Source organism: Chiloscyllium punctatum, chromosome 4 (genome assembly GCF_047496795.1).
Source record: "Chiloscyllium punctatum isolate Juve2018m chromosome 4, sChiPun1.3, whole genome shotgun sequence".
NCBI lineage: Eukaryota > Metazoa > Chordata > Chondrichthyes > Orectolobiformes > Hemiscylliidae > Chiloscyllium > Chiloscyllium punctatum.
In genome coordinates, this window is record NC_092742.1 from 99,584,188 (window position 1) to 99,599,159 (window position 14,972).

At 47.6% G+C, this 14,972-nt stretch overlaps 1 protein-coding gene across 4 annotated transcripts in view; it reads left to right on the top strand.

The window, feature by feature from the left end:
- Nucleotides 1–14,972, top strand: part of heatr4 (HEAT repeat containing 4) — a 66,102-nt gene that overhangs the window by 37,262 nt on the left and 13,868 nt on the right. For all 4 annotated transcript variants that reach the window (XR_011960516.1, XM_072569398.1, XM_072569399.1 and 1 more), the window contains 3 exons: nt 4,323–4,427; nt 5,966–6,084; nt 11,068–11,248. Coding sequence is in view for 3 of the 4 variants with exons in the window: in XM_072569398.1 (XP_072425499.1) it covers nt 4,323–4,427; nt 5,966–6,084; nt 11,068–11,248 (405 nt within the window). In the remaining variant the exon portion in view is untranslated. The remainder of the gene's footprint in view (nt 1–4,322; nt 4,428–5,965; nt 6,085–11,067; nt 11,249–14,972) is intronic.

Sequence of the window (14,972 nt, forward strand, 5' to 3'; positions counted from 1 at the left end):
ACCAAAATTCTATCAAACACACTGTACTACTGCCTCCTGTTTTGAACGCACACTTAGGGGTGAGGCTGGGGGGTGGGAGGGGTGGCAGGGCATGGGGGTGAGGCTGGGGGGGCGGGTTGGCAGTGCGTGGGGGTGAGGCTAGGGGGGGAGGCTGGGGGTGAGGGGCAGAGGCTGAGAGTGGCAGGACAAGGGGGTGAGGGTAAGGGGGCAGGGCGAGGGGGTGAGGGTAAGAGGGGCAGGGTGAGGGGGTGAAGGTAAGAGGGGCAGGGTGAGAAGGTAAGGGGGCAGGGTGAGGTGGTGGGGGGTAAGGGGTGCTGGCTGAGGGGTTGGGGTAAGAGGGCAGGGTGAGGAGGTGAGGATAAGAGGGTGGGAGGTGAGGGGTTGGGGTAAGAGGGCAGTTTGGGGGTGAGGGTAAGGGGGGCAGGGTGTCGGGTGAGGGTAAGGGGGGCAGGGTGTCGGGTGAGGGTAAGGGGGGGCAGGGTGAGAGGGTGAGGGTCAGGGGAGTAGGGCGAGGAGGTGAGGGTAAGGGGGGGGCAGAGCGAGGGGTGAGGATAAGGGGGCAGGGCGAAGGAGTGAGGCTGTGGGTGGCAGGGTAAGAGGGTGAGCCTGGGGTGGCAGGGTGAAGGAGCGAGGCTGGAGGCGGCAGGGTGAGGGGGTGAGGATAAGTGGGGCAGGGTGAGGGAGTGAGGCTGGCTGCGGCAGGGTGAGGGGGTGAGGCTGGGGCGGCAGGGTGAGGGGTTATGGGTAAGGGGGTCAGGGTGAGGCTGGGGGCGGCAGAGTGAGGGGGTGAGGCTGGGGGCAGCGGGGCGAGAGGGTGAGGCTGGGGCGAGGGGGTGAGGCTGGGGGCGGTGGGGCAAGGGCGTGAGACTGTGGCGGCGGGGCGATTGGGTGAGGCTGAGGGCGGGGGGCAAGGGGTGAGGCTGGGGGTGGCAGGGTGAGGGGGTGAGGCGGTGAGGCGAGGGGGTGAGGGTAAAGGGGCAGCGCGACGGGATGAGGCTGAGGGTGGCAGGGTGAGGGGGTGAGGCGGGGGCGGCAGGGTGAGGGGGTGAGGCTGGGGGCGGCAGGGTGAGGGGGTGAGGCTGGGGGCGGCGGGGCGAGGGGGTGAGGCTGGGGGCGGCGGGGCGAGGGTGAGCCTGGGGGCGGCAGGGTGAGGGGATGAGGCTGGGGGCGGCGGGGCGAGGGGGTGAGGCTGGGGGCGGCGGGGCGAGGGGGTGAGGCTGGGGGCGGCGGAGCGAGGGGGTGAGGCTGGGGGCGGCGGGGCGAGGGGGTGAGGCTGGGGGCGGCGGGGCGAGGGTGAGCCTGGGGGCAGCAGGGTGAGGGGATGAGGCTGGGGGCGGCGGGGCGAGGGGGTGAGGCTGGGGGCGGCGGGGCGAGGGGGTGAGGCTGGGGGCGGCGGAGCGAGGGGGTGAGGCTGGGGGCGGCGGGGCGATGGGGTGAGGCTGGGGGCGGCGGGGCGAGGGGGTGAGGCTGGGGGCGGCGGGGCGATGGGGTGAGGCTGGGGGCGGCGGGGCGAGGGGGTGAGGCTGGGGGCGGCGGGGCGAGGGGGTGAGGCTGGGGGCGGCGGGGTGAGGCTGGGGGCGGCGGGGCGAGGGGGTGAGGCTGGGGGCGGCGGGGTGAGGCTGGGGGCGGCGGGGCGAGGGGGTGAGGCTGGGGGCGGCGGGGCGAGGGGGTGAGGCTGGGGGCGGCGGGGCGATGGGGTGAGGCTGGGGGCGGCGGGGCGAGGGGGTGAGGCTGGGGGCGGCGGGGCGAGTGGGTGAGGCTGGGGGCGGCGGGGTGAGGCTGGGGGCGGCGGGGCGAGGGGGTGAGGCTGGGGGCAGCGGGGCGAGGGGGTGAGGTTGGGGGCGGCGGGGCGAGGGGGTGAGGTTGGGGCCGGCGGGGCGAGGTTGTGAGGCTGGGGGCGGCAGGGCGATGGGGTGAGGCTGGGGGTGGCAGGGCGAGGGGGTGAGGCTGGGGGCAGCGGGGTGAGGTTGGGGGCGGCGGGGCGAGGGGGTGAGGCTGGGGGCGGCAGGGCGATGGGGTGAGGCTGGGGGCAGCGGGGTGAGGTTGGGGCCGGCGGGGCGAGGTTGTGAGGCTGGGGGCGGCAGGGCGATGGGGTGAGGCTGGGGGTGGCAGGGCGAGGGGGTGAGGCTGGGGGCAGCGGGGTGAGGTTGGGGGCGGCGGGGCGAGGGGGTGAGGTTGGGGCCGGCGGGGCGAGGTTGTGAGGCTGGGGGCGGCAGGGCGATGGGGTGAGGCTGGGGGTGGCAGGGCGAGGGGGTGAGGTTGGGGGCGGCGGGGCGAGGGGGTGAGTGTTCAAAGTACTCCTTCCATCTCTGTCCTTGATGAATGCCATTCTGTTCTCAGCTGCCAGTGGGATAGATCTTTGGGTACAGGGACTATGGATATTTCTGACTGTGTTGAAGAATTCACACACATCCTGGTTGTTGGCAGGTTGCTTTATTTCCTTGAGCTTTCCACCCACCATGTGTTCTTTAGGTTGTTTTTTTTTATCATTGGAGTTTGGCCTTCATTTGTCTGTGGATCTGCTTTCTTTCCCAACTTTTGATAGTATTTCCAATTGCGGAACACTTTGTGTTTGTGATTTAGTCACTCCTGGGCCTCCTAGTCATTCTTGTCAGAGCAGTTTTGATGTTTCCTGGGAGAGAAACCTCACGGTTTCCTGTGAGTAACGGTTTATGATGGAGTTAAGGACAGTCCAGACACTTTAGACATGCTATGGCTCCTCTTCATTGAGTTTCTCCAGGTTGTCTGTGCAGCACTGACTGTAGGTCTTTGTTGACAGAGATTGTGAATCCATTGTTATTTATTTACCTGAGGCAGTGTTTCTGATGCTGCTGCTGTTTATTAGGCCACCCTGATCGAGATGGCAGACTGGATTAGGAAATGGTTGGTCCAGCAATGGTCAGCTCCTGTCACGGCACGGGTGGTGTGCTGTCACTCGTGCTCCCTCAGCCTAATGATGACCTGGTCAAGCAGGTACCAATATCTGTTGTTGAGGTCTCTCTGACGAAATCAGGTATTTATGACTAGGGTGTGTTCTAGACTTTTCATTTGGGGAACGCCATTGTCTTTATCTTCCCTTTGTCTTCCTCATCAATCATATCTTTCCAGATGTTTGTGTCTCTCTCCCAGCTCTGGCATTGAAATCACTGGAGAATCAGCCCATCTTCCTTTGAGACACAGGACAGCAACTGATCAAAGTTGGAGCTGAAATCTTCTTTCGCCCCATCCATTGTTCCTAGGTTTGGGTGTATGCATTGCCAACTGTGTTGGACTATTTCTGGGTTAGGGTGAGCTGAAGGGTCTTGAGGTATTTTTATATCCTATAGGGTGTGGGGAGGTGGAAAGGGCTCACTGAAAGGGTCAACTTGTTGGCTTTTTTATGACAAGACGAATCCCATGTAGTCTTCAGATTTACTTTTCTGGTAAAAGGTGTAACTGCTACCTTGTTCTTTGAGCTGAACTTTCTCCTGCCCACTGTGTCTCAGTCAGGGCAGCGATGTCAATGATATAAAATCAGAGATCCTGAGCTGTGATAGCAATACGAGGTTCAGGTTGTCCATGAGAATTCCACTGCCCAAACCTCATTTGGAGAGGGGAGAGGTGCCTGTACATGGGATACACAGGGCATTTGTAGCACAACAACTACCACACAGTCCTGGTGGTTCAGAGGCAGGGATACACAATACGAATAGGCACTAACACACAGTGTGCAGCTCCAGCCTCTTCCTCACTTCTATAGAGCCCTGTTTAATGCAGAAAAGTGCTGTGTAGGCTTCACAAATAGCCAGTTTGTTTCCTACCCCTGCGCTAATGCCATTTTTTGTTCTTACTGTCATGTTTCAAGCTCTGAGCTCTCTCCCCTAACCCTGGGCTATGTCTGACTCTCTCTTCACTTAAGGACAAGTCTTAAGTGAGAAACCAAGCCGGCTAAAAGGGGTCATGAAATAGCTTTGGTGAGCAGAATTAAGGAAAATCCCAAAGCATTTTTTCTTATACAAAAAACAAGCGGGTAACTAGAGAAAGGCTTGGTCCACTAAAGGATAATGTAGGAAGGCTATGTGTCGAACCTGAGGGAATGGGTGAGATTCTGAATGATTAATTTGCATCAGTGTTCACTGAGGAGAGGAACATGATGAATGTTGAGATTAGAGATAGAAGTTTGATTAGTCTGGATCATGTCGATTCTCCTGCTCCTTGGATGCTGCCTGACCTGCTGCGCTTTTCCAGCAACACATTTTCAGCTCTGATCTCCAGCATCTGCAGTCCTCACTTTCTCCTAGTACATTCCCTGTTGGTATTTGGTAATCTCTCTGTTTAACCAGACTCTGGCACATTTCATACTGGCGAAGCATCTGAACAGCCGCAATTGGCAAGAGAAGGTGCTGGCATGCAAGGTCTTCTCCTGTCTGCGTGGTTCACTTAACAAGGTAGGCCTATGTTCAATTTGTAATGCTAATTGCATATTCTGGCCGCCTTTTGGGGCATGCTTTGAATGGACATTGCTCCCTGTTTGTATTGATCCCATATAACCTCTCAGATGAGCACAACCCTGAGCATGTATAAGACCAACCTGTAACGGCTGCTGGAACTGAAAATCAATTTGTGAAAAGTCCCCACAATGTAATCTTTTTGTATTCCCTCTTCAGGCTTCAATCCCTGACTGAGAAGGTGGATTTAGATTTACTGTATGATCCACCTCAGGGCATCTTTTGTACTCTCAACACTAATGTTTTTGACAGGGATTTGATCACCTCTTGTAAATTTTGCAAATATCTCGACAGGGTAATCACTCTAACTGTACCACTCATTAGGTTATATTATAGTGCTGCCTATTCCCCAATTAGTTGTAAACCAGAACCCTACAGATCACTTGAGTGGCTAGCATCCAGGGATGGCTTGTCTGGATTCTAGTCAGCTCCTAATGCAACACAAAACTGGGTGTCTTGTAGAGTGGGATCACATCATCATTCACACAGCTCAGCTGGGCAAGGCTAAGATACGCCTATAGTTACCAGTAAGTGAGGATAGCAGTTGCTGCTGTGAAAGAGAGGGGAGAGCAAGGAAAGTTGAGGTGGGTAGGTGCTAGGGCCCCAGTTCTTTACAATTTATATAAATGATCTGGATGAAGGGACTGAAGGTGTGTTAGCTAAATTTGCTAAAGAGATAAAGAGGACATAAGGAACCTACAAATGGATATAATTAAGTTCAGTGGGTGGGCAGAGATCCAGTATAAATGTGGAAAAGTGTGAAATTGTCCATTTTGGCAGAAAGAATAAACAGCGTTCTGTCTGAATATTGAAATGTTGCAGCGCCCTGAGATGCAGAGAGATCTGGTTGTTCTTGTGCAAAAAATTCAGAAGATTAGTATACAGGTACAGCAAGTAATCAAGAAAGCTAATAAAAGATTATAGTTTATTTTGAGTGGAATTGAATAGAAGAGTAGGAAGGTTATGCTTCAGTTATACAGGGTATTGTTGAGACCACATCTGGAGTACTGCCTACAGCACTGGTCACGATATCTATGGAAGGATATTAATGTGTTGGAAGCAGTTCAGCGAAGGTTTACTGGATTAATACAGAGAAAGAGTGGATTGAATCATGAGGAATGATTGACCAGGTGGATGTGGAAAGCATGTTCGCTCTTGTGGGAGAATCTAGAACTGGTGTCATAGTTTAAAAATAATTTTCACCCTTTTAAAATAGATGAAACATTTTCTCTTAGTGGTTTGTCTTTGAAATTCCCTTCCTCAAAAGGCGCAGTATATGCAAGATCCTTAAATATTTTTAAGGCAGAGGGACATAGATTCTTGATGACCGAGGAGTTGAAATATCTGGGTATATGTAAAAATGTACAGTTGACATTAAAATCAGAACAGCCGTGGTCTTATTGAATGTCAGAACAAGCTTGAAGGGCTAAGTGTTCAGATGTGGAATAAAATGTTTTGTCACCTTTTTGATGACCCAGGATTTAACACGCAAGATTGTGCACTTGATGTGGAATGACTGGAACAGTGACGTCCGACAGGCAGCAACACACTCATTGGGAGCCTTGGGTCTGGGGAAGGAAGCCCATGATAAGCTCAGGTAAGACAGAATAATGGAGAAGCCAGCAGCTGTGAAGCAGGTCCTTGACTGTTTCAGTAGGCAAAGGGCCAGTCTGTGTAGCCTGTCCAATAAGCTATGACTTTGACTTCCGTCTCTCCTAGGTAAAAACAATGACTGCAGATGCTGGAAACCAGATTCTAGATTAGTGGTGCTGGAAAAGCACAGCAGTTCAGGCAGCATCCGAGGAACAGTAAAATCAACATTTTAGGCAAAAGCCCTTCATCAGCAATACCTGATGAAGGGCTTTTGCCCGATACGTTGATTTTACTGCTCCTCGGATGCTGCCTGAACTGCTGTGCTTTTCCAGCACCACTAATTCAGAATTCCATCTCTCCTGTCATTGCTTCACTCCACAGTAGGTCTTGAGTCTCTATCGATGCCAAGCGTCTGAACCAGTTTATCACAAGCTTGGTCCTTCTGCAGATTCCTTTTTCGGTTGGTGGCACAAGTTGCTCTCGTCCATAATCCTACATCACACATAATTTGGAGAGATTCATGTTGCCCAATATTGTATTAGATTCCCTACAGTATGGAAACAGGCCATTTGGTCCAACAGGTCCACACCGACCCTCCAAAGAGTAACCCACCCAGACCCATTCCCCTACCCTGTATTTACCCTTCACTCATGCACCTAACACTATGGCAACTTAGCATGACCAGTTCACCTGACCTGCACATCTTTGGATTGTGGGAGGAAACCAGAGCACCCGGAGGAAACCTATGCAAACACGGAAAGAATGTGCAAGCTCCATACAGATGGTTGCCTGAGGCAGGAATTGAACTCGGGTCCTTGGCGCTGTGAGGCAGCAGTGCTAATCACTGAGCCACCTTCCAGAGGGCAAAATTCAGGTCGTAAACAAAGACTTGCTTTTAAATTGCACTAGAATTCTCCTGTTAAAAAGGTCACTAGATCTTTAAGGCTCACCAGGTAGCTTCTGCCACATTTAAGGGAGGTCTATGATGTGTTGATTATCCTTCCATCCTTTCTTCTATTTCTATTTCAAACACCATCCCAGCCATTTCTCACTTACTTATCAGTGAAGGGAGGAGCTGCTGAGGCACCCGACTGAGGAGGTCCGATTATGTGCTGTTGCTTACGTTCATCTAGCATGTTTCATGATCTCAGGACATTGTGAAGCTGTTTGCCAGTAATTTTGTTCTTATGAAGTATAGTTAATGCTGTAATATAGTGTGCATGGTAATCAATGCAGCAGGTTCCAACAAACAGCAGTGTGGAAATGATCAGGTGATCTGTTTCTCATGAAATTGACTGGGGGCTAAATATTGGTCAGATCTCTATGAAGAATGACTCTGCTTTTATTTTTGAAATAGTGTCATGGATCTCTCACAATTACCTAAAAGGGCAGGCAGATTTAACACCTCATTTGATAAACAGTATCTCTGACAGTGCAGTGCTCCCTCAGCACTGCAGTGTGTGCATTAGCCCAAACCTTGTCACTGGATCAGATTTGAAACAATATGCTTCTGATTTCAGAGTCAGTAGTTTGCATGTTGAGTTTGCATTTTCACTGCTGCGAAGATGCCATCCGTGGCTCTGTGACTTACTTGATGTCCCTGATGTTAAAACCTGTGATTCAAGCTCAACTCCAGATGCTTAAGTGAACAGTCCAACCTGTTCCTGCCACCACCTTCAACAATTACTTCCTTCATCACTATATTATGCGATGCAACAACTCATCAAAGCTTCTTTGACAACACTTTTCAAACCTGTGACTGCTACCATCTGGAAGAACCCGGGCAGCAGATACATGGGAACACCAGCACATAAAGGTTCTTTACAAGCGACTCGCCATTTTGACTTGGAAATATATCACCATTCACTGTCACTAGGTCAAAATCCTGGAAATCCCTTCTTCACAGCACTTTGCATGTCTCTTCACACCAAGGTATGCTGTAGTTCAAGATATTACCTTCTCCCTTTAATATACTATTTTGTAACCTAAGCTGTACTCATTTTAAACTTCAAATACATATTCATTCACAAATAAGTCAAACAAAGACAGTTTGACAGAGGTGATAAATGTAGACGGGGAAAACAAATTATGTAGTTTGGTCCAGAACGCAATGGTGAGATTTGTTGTTTCTCTCAGTTCTTTTAAGTTTTGTTTTAAAGTAAAGGTGACTCAATATTGCCTGAAGAACAATGATTGTTCTTCAATTCAGTAGCTGTTTGGGTGGGCCTAGGTCTTATTTTGAATTTGAATTCTTCCTTTTCAAAGTTTTCAACTTCTACCCCTTCACTCACCAAGAGAAATGGTCAGGAATACTGATTTGCAAACTTCTAGATGTCTCTGAGTATACTGCACAGATCTGTAACAGACTGCAGATGCACCAATCCAAAGGCTGTCTCTTGACTCAAAAACTCCTGGTGCTATTCTCTCTCAAAATAGCCACCTCGCTTCCCCAAAAAGTAACATAATCTTTGCAGCTAAAGTGCGCACAACATAAACCCACTTGATTTTCAAAACTTTGTTAGTGCTTTTTAGCCATATGACCTAACCTCCACAGTTTTCTAGGGAAGGGAGTTACACAGATTGAGAGAAAATGTTCTGTTCTTCTACACTGTAAATTGGAGTTCTCTTATTTTTTTCAACTCCGTCTCTAGTCTGCCCATAAGAGGCTAATTCCTCCTGGTACCCACCCTATTGAATTTCCTCAAGATCTTACATGTTTTAATAGGATCACCCTTTTGTTCTTGTAAGTCCTTGTAGTTAAAGGCCCAACCTATTCAGCATTTCTTCAGAGATAAGCATTTAATCCCAGGAATAAGTCAGGTGAACCATCTTTGAACTGCTTCTAGCATAGCTATATCTTTTTTCAAACAAGAAAGCCAAACAGTACTAGATGTGGTCTCACCAAGGCCCAGTGCTGCTGTGGTAAAATGTCCCTGTTTTTCTGTTCCATTCTTGAATCAAGCTCTAATATCTCCTTTTTCCTTTCTAATCCTTTGCTGTAATCGTGTGCTAACTTTTGATGTATTTTCAATCTGCAATCCCATTCCTGTGCATAAGTCACCTCCACATTTTTCTTGCCAAAATGAATTATTTGCCAATTGTTTGCTTATTTTGTGGTTTATTAATGTCCTCTTGTGATTTATAGAGTTATAGAGTCAGACAGCACAGAAACTGACCCTTTGGTCCAATTCATCCACGCTGAGCAGATTACCCAATCTGACCTAGTCCCACTTGCCAGCATTTGGCCCATATTTGTCTATGCCCTTTCAAATCTTGTATTTCTATCTGCCTGCACCACTTTCTCTGGTAGCTCGTTCCATTCATGAACCACCCTCTGCTTGAAAACAGTTTTGTGATAACCCTTCTCAATGTTGACTCCCTCCAATTTAGTGACATCCACAATTTGGAAATTGTATTTTTGATTCCAGTGTCTCAATTGTTTCTGTATATTGTGACCAGCAGTAAATCCAGTGGAGAGCCATATGAAACATCAGTTCCTACCTTCAGCCTCTCTGACTCCTGATCTCTGCTGTCCGTCTTGAATGCCAGATAGCAATCCTTCTGCTACTCAAATGATCCATTGGAGAAGAGAACTCTAAACATTACCTGTCCTAGGAGGAGAAATTCCTCCTCCTCTTCACCTTAAAAGGGAGACCTTAGTTTGAAATTGTTCTCCTTCATTCCAGGCTTCCCCATCAATGGAAATATCCTCTCAAAACTGTGTCAAGCCCAAGCCTGCTCAGGATCTTTTATGTTCCCCAAGATCACCTAACTGGACTAATCTTTTGAGTCATGTTAGTGAAGGCCTTTTGAAAATCCAGATAAATTACATCCACTGCATAATCTCTAGTCCAGAACTAGAGGGCATTGGTTTAGGGTGAGAGGGGAAAGATTTAAATTGGACCTAAGTGGCAATGTTTTCACGCAAAGGGTGGTGCATGTGTGGAATGAGCTGCCAGAAAAAGTGATGGAGGCTAGTACAGCATTTAAAAGGCATCTGGATGGGTTATATGAATAGGAATGGTTTAGAGAAATATGGGCCAAGTGCTGGCAAATGGGTCTAGATTAATTTAGGATATCTGGTCAGCGTGGATGAGTTGGACCAAAGGGTCTGTGTCCGTGCTGTACATCTTTATGACTCTTATCTAATCTATATTAGTTTTCTCAGGAGGAAATATGGTCAACAAGAACATTTATTTTTGAAATCCATGATTGCTCTTCATTGTTTCCCTCATTTGTAGATGTTCTTCTATTCTCTTCAGCTCGTCAAAGGCAGGGAGATTTCTGTCAGCACTGGGGAATGATGCCAGTGGCATCTCTGAGGTGTTAATATCTTTATCAGAATTTGGAGCTAGTGTTATTATGCACAATAACTCAAGGTGTAGGTAACACAAAGCTCTTGCAGGAAGCTCTTAAAGATGAACAGAATTAGCTATTTAAGCACCTTAGGAATTGAATAGAAACAATATTTTAATGGTCAACCTCCGCTGACAATGAAAGTGGTTACTATTAATTCACTTAAATGTAAGTCAGATCACTTCCAGAAAATTCTCTTTTGGGATCCAGTATGTGAGTAATGTGAAACATGACATTGAAAGAGACCTGCTAATCTATGTTTCTCAAAGGTATCTCTCTCTCTCTCTCTCTCTCTCTCTCTGGGGTTTCCTTAGCTCATGTCTGGGTTCATTCTAATCTAAGAGAGATATTGATAATGAAGAATAATCAATAACTTTGCCGTTGCATAAGGCATCGATCAGGTTGATAGAAGGTAAATTTGATTCACGGTCTAATTTCATCTTTAAAATTTGCACAACAGCACTAGCTTTCAGAGCACTGCTCCTTCAGATAGCTGTGGAGCAGGATCATAAGACTACAGTGGTCATGCAACTGGAACGATATATTAAACAAATCTAGACTGCTGTTAGACTTAGCAGCTTGGATTGTCGGTATATGAGGGGTGATTGTACTGTATTCAATTGTTTTGCAGGGAGATATTGGAGAAAGGGGATTGCAGGAGCCGAATCGAGGCCTTGTCATGTATTGGTCGGCTCGGTGTGATGACTGGAAAACTGATGCCGAGCTTCCTTGCCTGTTTCAGTGATGATTTTGTTGGTGTGAGGCAAGAGGCATGCCTGACAGCTGGTTTGTTGAAGATAAAGGATGAGCAGGTAGGAACAGTACTAAATTACTCTGAAGTTCTGCCTTCGTTAAGCGAGAATCTTTAACAGTGATCGGAGCAGGATTCCCAGTTGATTCTGCTGCCTGCCTGCCATCAAGATGCACAGGGGAGCAGAAAGCATAGTTAAAAACTGAACACATTGAAAACAGAAAAAGCTGGAGAAACTCTGCAGGTCTGGCAGCTGCTGACTGAGCCGTGGCCACTCACCACCCGACCAATTGAAATTCTCAAAACCTTGTAAAAGAAAACCACATGGGTGACTGCTAGAGACTGTGCACGAGTCTCTGATGTCTCACATTAACAGTGACAAACAGCCAGGCAGCCAGGCTATTTGCCCACTGGCAGAAGGAATACTCAACACACCCATGTTTCACAATCAGGGACAGCAAAGGCCCTTGACTCCCAGATAACCCCTAGAAACGTCCCCCACTTACTTTTGGTCAACTGCACAAAATGGGAGTGGTCGGAAGTATCCCAGGTGACTACTGGAAAGAATCCATGTAACGTAAATCCCAGGAGAGTGAAGATTAATGACAGAGTTTAATGCCATAGCGAGTGACCTCCCTTCCGCTGAAGCTCACACCCTACCCTATAGCCAAGTCTCCAACCTTGTAGACTCCATCCCTCAAAAGCCTACATGAACCTTTTTGCAAAGATCCACAAACAGGACTACCCCCTAGTAGTATCATTATTTCAGCCTATGAGCCACGAAACTGATTTCTTCCCATTTTGATTCTATATTTTTTTCTCCTTTTGTCTGGTCTGTCCTCTTACAATGCTGTCTGCCACTTCCAACAGTTTCCAGTAAACCAAGTCATAATCTTGTGTACAAGATGATTAGGGGGTTAGATAGGGTTGACAGTGAGAACCTTTTTCCACGTATGGAGTCAGCTATTACAAGGGGGCATAGCTTTAAATTAAGTGGGGGTAGATATAGGACTGATGTTAGGGGTAGGTTCTTCACTCAGCGAGTCGTAAGTTCATGGAATGCCCTGCCAGTAGCAGTAGTGGACTCTCCCTCTTTATGGATATTTAAGCGGGCATTGGATAGGTATATGGAGGATAGTGGGTTAGTGTAGGTTAGGTGGGCTTTGATCGGCGCAACATCGAGGGCCGAAGGGCCTGTACTGCGCTATATTCTTCTATGTTCTATGTTCTATAATCAACTCCTCTTCATTATGGATGGTCTCCAGGATCTCCACTTCTTCCACAATGGAGGCCCAATTTACCACCACCTTCCTCCAACTTGTTCACATATTGTACAATCTCTCCTTCAACTCTATTCACTCCCTTCAAACAGAAGGGCATTGCTACAAGGCACTTGTTATGCGGTGTTTCTGAAATATGTGGGGCATTCCTTTTCTCAGTCTTATTCAGTTCATTTTCTCATACATCGGGGATGTCATTGGTGCAATTTCCCTGAGCTAGAAAGTTCCTTTGATATTACTTCCAATCTTCATCCTTCTCTTACTTGGTCAATATCTCATTTCATCACTTGTCCCATTACATCTTCTGCTGATCTTACAACATCAACACTTTCCTTATTGAAATCTTCCCGTCTTTCTCTCTATCTCAGACCTGGCCTTTTGCTCCTTTTCGCACTCTCACCTTTAACTTCAAATTTGTTGTAGTTTTAATTTTTCCCAGTTCTATTGTTTTCTATGGCCTAGAACCTGAACACATGCCCTCCAAATGAAAGAAAGACTATTTAGGACTGAGACACGGAGGAAGTACTTCACCCAGAGGCTGCTGAATCTTTGGAATTCTGCACTCCAAAAGGCCATGAGAGTGATTAACTATCCTCAAAATAGTGATTCGATAGATTTCTGTGTGTTAAAGATTTCAAAAGATATGGGGATTGTGTGGAAATATACTACTGAGGTAGAAGATCAACTCGGCGGAAGTGGGTACTGCAGATGCTGGAGATTAGAGTGATGCTGGGAAAGCACAGCAGGTCAGGTAGCATCCGAGGAGCAGGAAAATCCCGATGAAGGGCATTTGCCTGAAACGTCGATATTCCTGCTCCTCAGATGCTGCCTAACCTGTTGTGCTTTTCCAGCACAACTCTAATCTTGAGGTAGAAGATCAGCCATGACCTAATTGAGTAGTGAAACAGGCTCGAGGGCCAAATGACATACTCCCATTAGCTATTTCCCACATTTCTCAATGACCAAGTTGTTAACTTCTCACAATGTGGATATGCCTGACCTGCCAACGTTCCAGCATTTATTATGACAGGGGTCAACTTCACTTGTGCTTCAGATGCAACAGCAGCACTCATGCACCCTCTATGCAAAGGCAACTTCGTGCAATGGGGATTCTCATTCCAGTGAGAAACACCAAAACTTACTTTGCTGCTTGGTTCTGTCTGACTGCCTTGACATGAGGTGCTAAAGGTTAGTGACCTAATCCAAAATTCCGAAATCCAGTGATGAGCACCAAAAACAAATGTAGAGTACTTCAGGACATTTCTCAGCGAAAAACAACTTTAAAACATTGTTAAAATGACAAATCCAATGAAGTTTCAGTTATAGATTCACAGACCTTTTGGTCCAACCGTAATCCCAAACTAAAATGGTCCCACCTGCCTGCATTTAGCCCATATCCCTCCAAACACTTTTTATTCATGGACTTAACCGGATGTCTTTTAACCATTGTAACTATACCGGCATCCATTACTTCCTCAGGAAGTTCATTCTACACACGGGTGTGTAGGAAGTTCTTTACGCAGGGGTGGTGGGTGCCTGGAGTGTGTTGCCAACGGGGATGTAGAGGTGGACACAATAGCATCATTTAAGATGTATCCAGACAGATACATGAAGAGGCAGGGAGCAGAAGGATATAGATCCTTAGAAAATGGATGACAGGTTTAGGTAGAGGATCTGCATCAGTGCAGGCTTGGAGGGCCAAAGGGCCTGTCCTTGTGCTGTAATTTTCTTTGTTCTTTGAACCACTCTCTGTGTAAACAAAAAAAATTACTCCACATGTCTTTTTTAAATCTTTCTCCTCTCACCTTAAAAATGTATCCCCTAGTCTTGAAATCCCCCACCCTAAGGAAAGGATCACCAGGCTGTGTCTAGTGGTAAAAGCTGACCAGTGCAGACCAGACCTTCTGTCACTAAGTGAAGCTGAAGACTTCAGTACAAGTTCAGAGCAACATCCAGTTCAGATAGAGACACCAGCTGACTATAAAGGTATAAACAAAGGAGTTTATACAGGAGCCCTGGAGTGCATGTGGTTGTGAAGAGAGACTGAGAACAGGGGCTAGAATGGGGGAGCAGTGGTTGGGAGACAGAGAAGGATGTGGGGAGTAAGGTCTTGAAGATAGGCAGGCCACAGAACAGGCAGACAACATTAAACTGAAACTCACCATGTTAAGCAAATGTAGCCATGATTTTAATAGCAACTTTAAAGTGCAACAAAGGTAAATGAGTCAATTTTAAACAGGGACTTGCTGTGTAAGATTTTCCTGTGGAACAGAAGTAGACATTGCCAGTGACATCACCCAGTTCTTTTAGAGTTAAAAGAAGTTTTCAGAACTTTGACCATTAAGTAGCTCTGTGGAATGAGTCTGCACTACTTTGTTACAGTAGGTATAATGGTGACCACTTAGAATGGGAACTGATGACTGAAAAGTCACCAAAAATACAGACCACATGAGATTCATGACCAAATCCATGACCATGAGTGTTTTGATGAAGTAACAAAGAAGA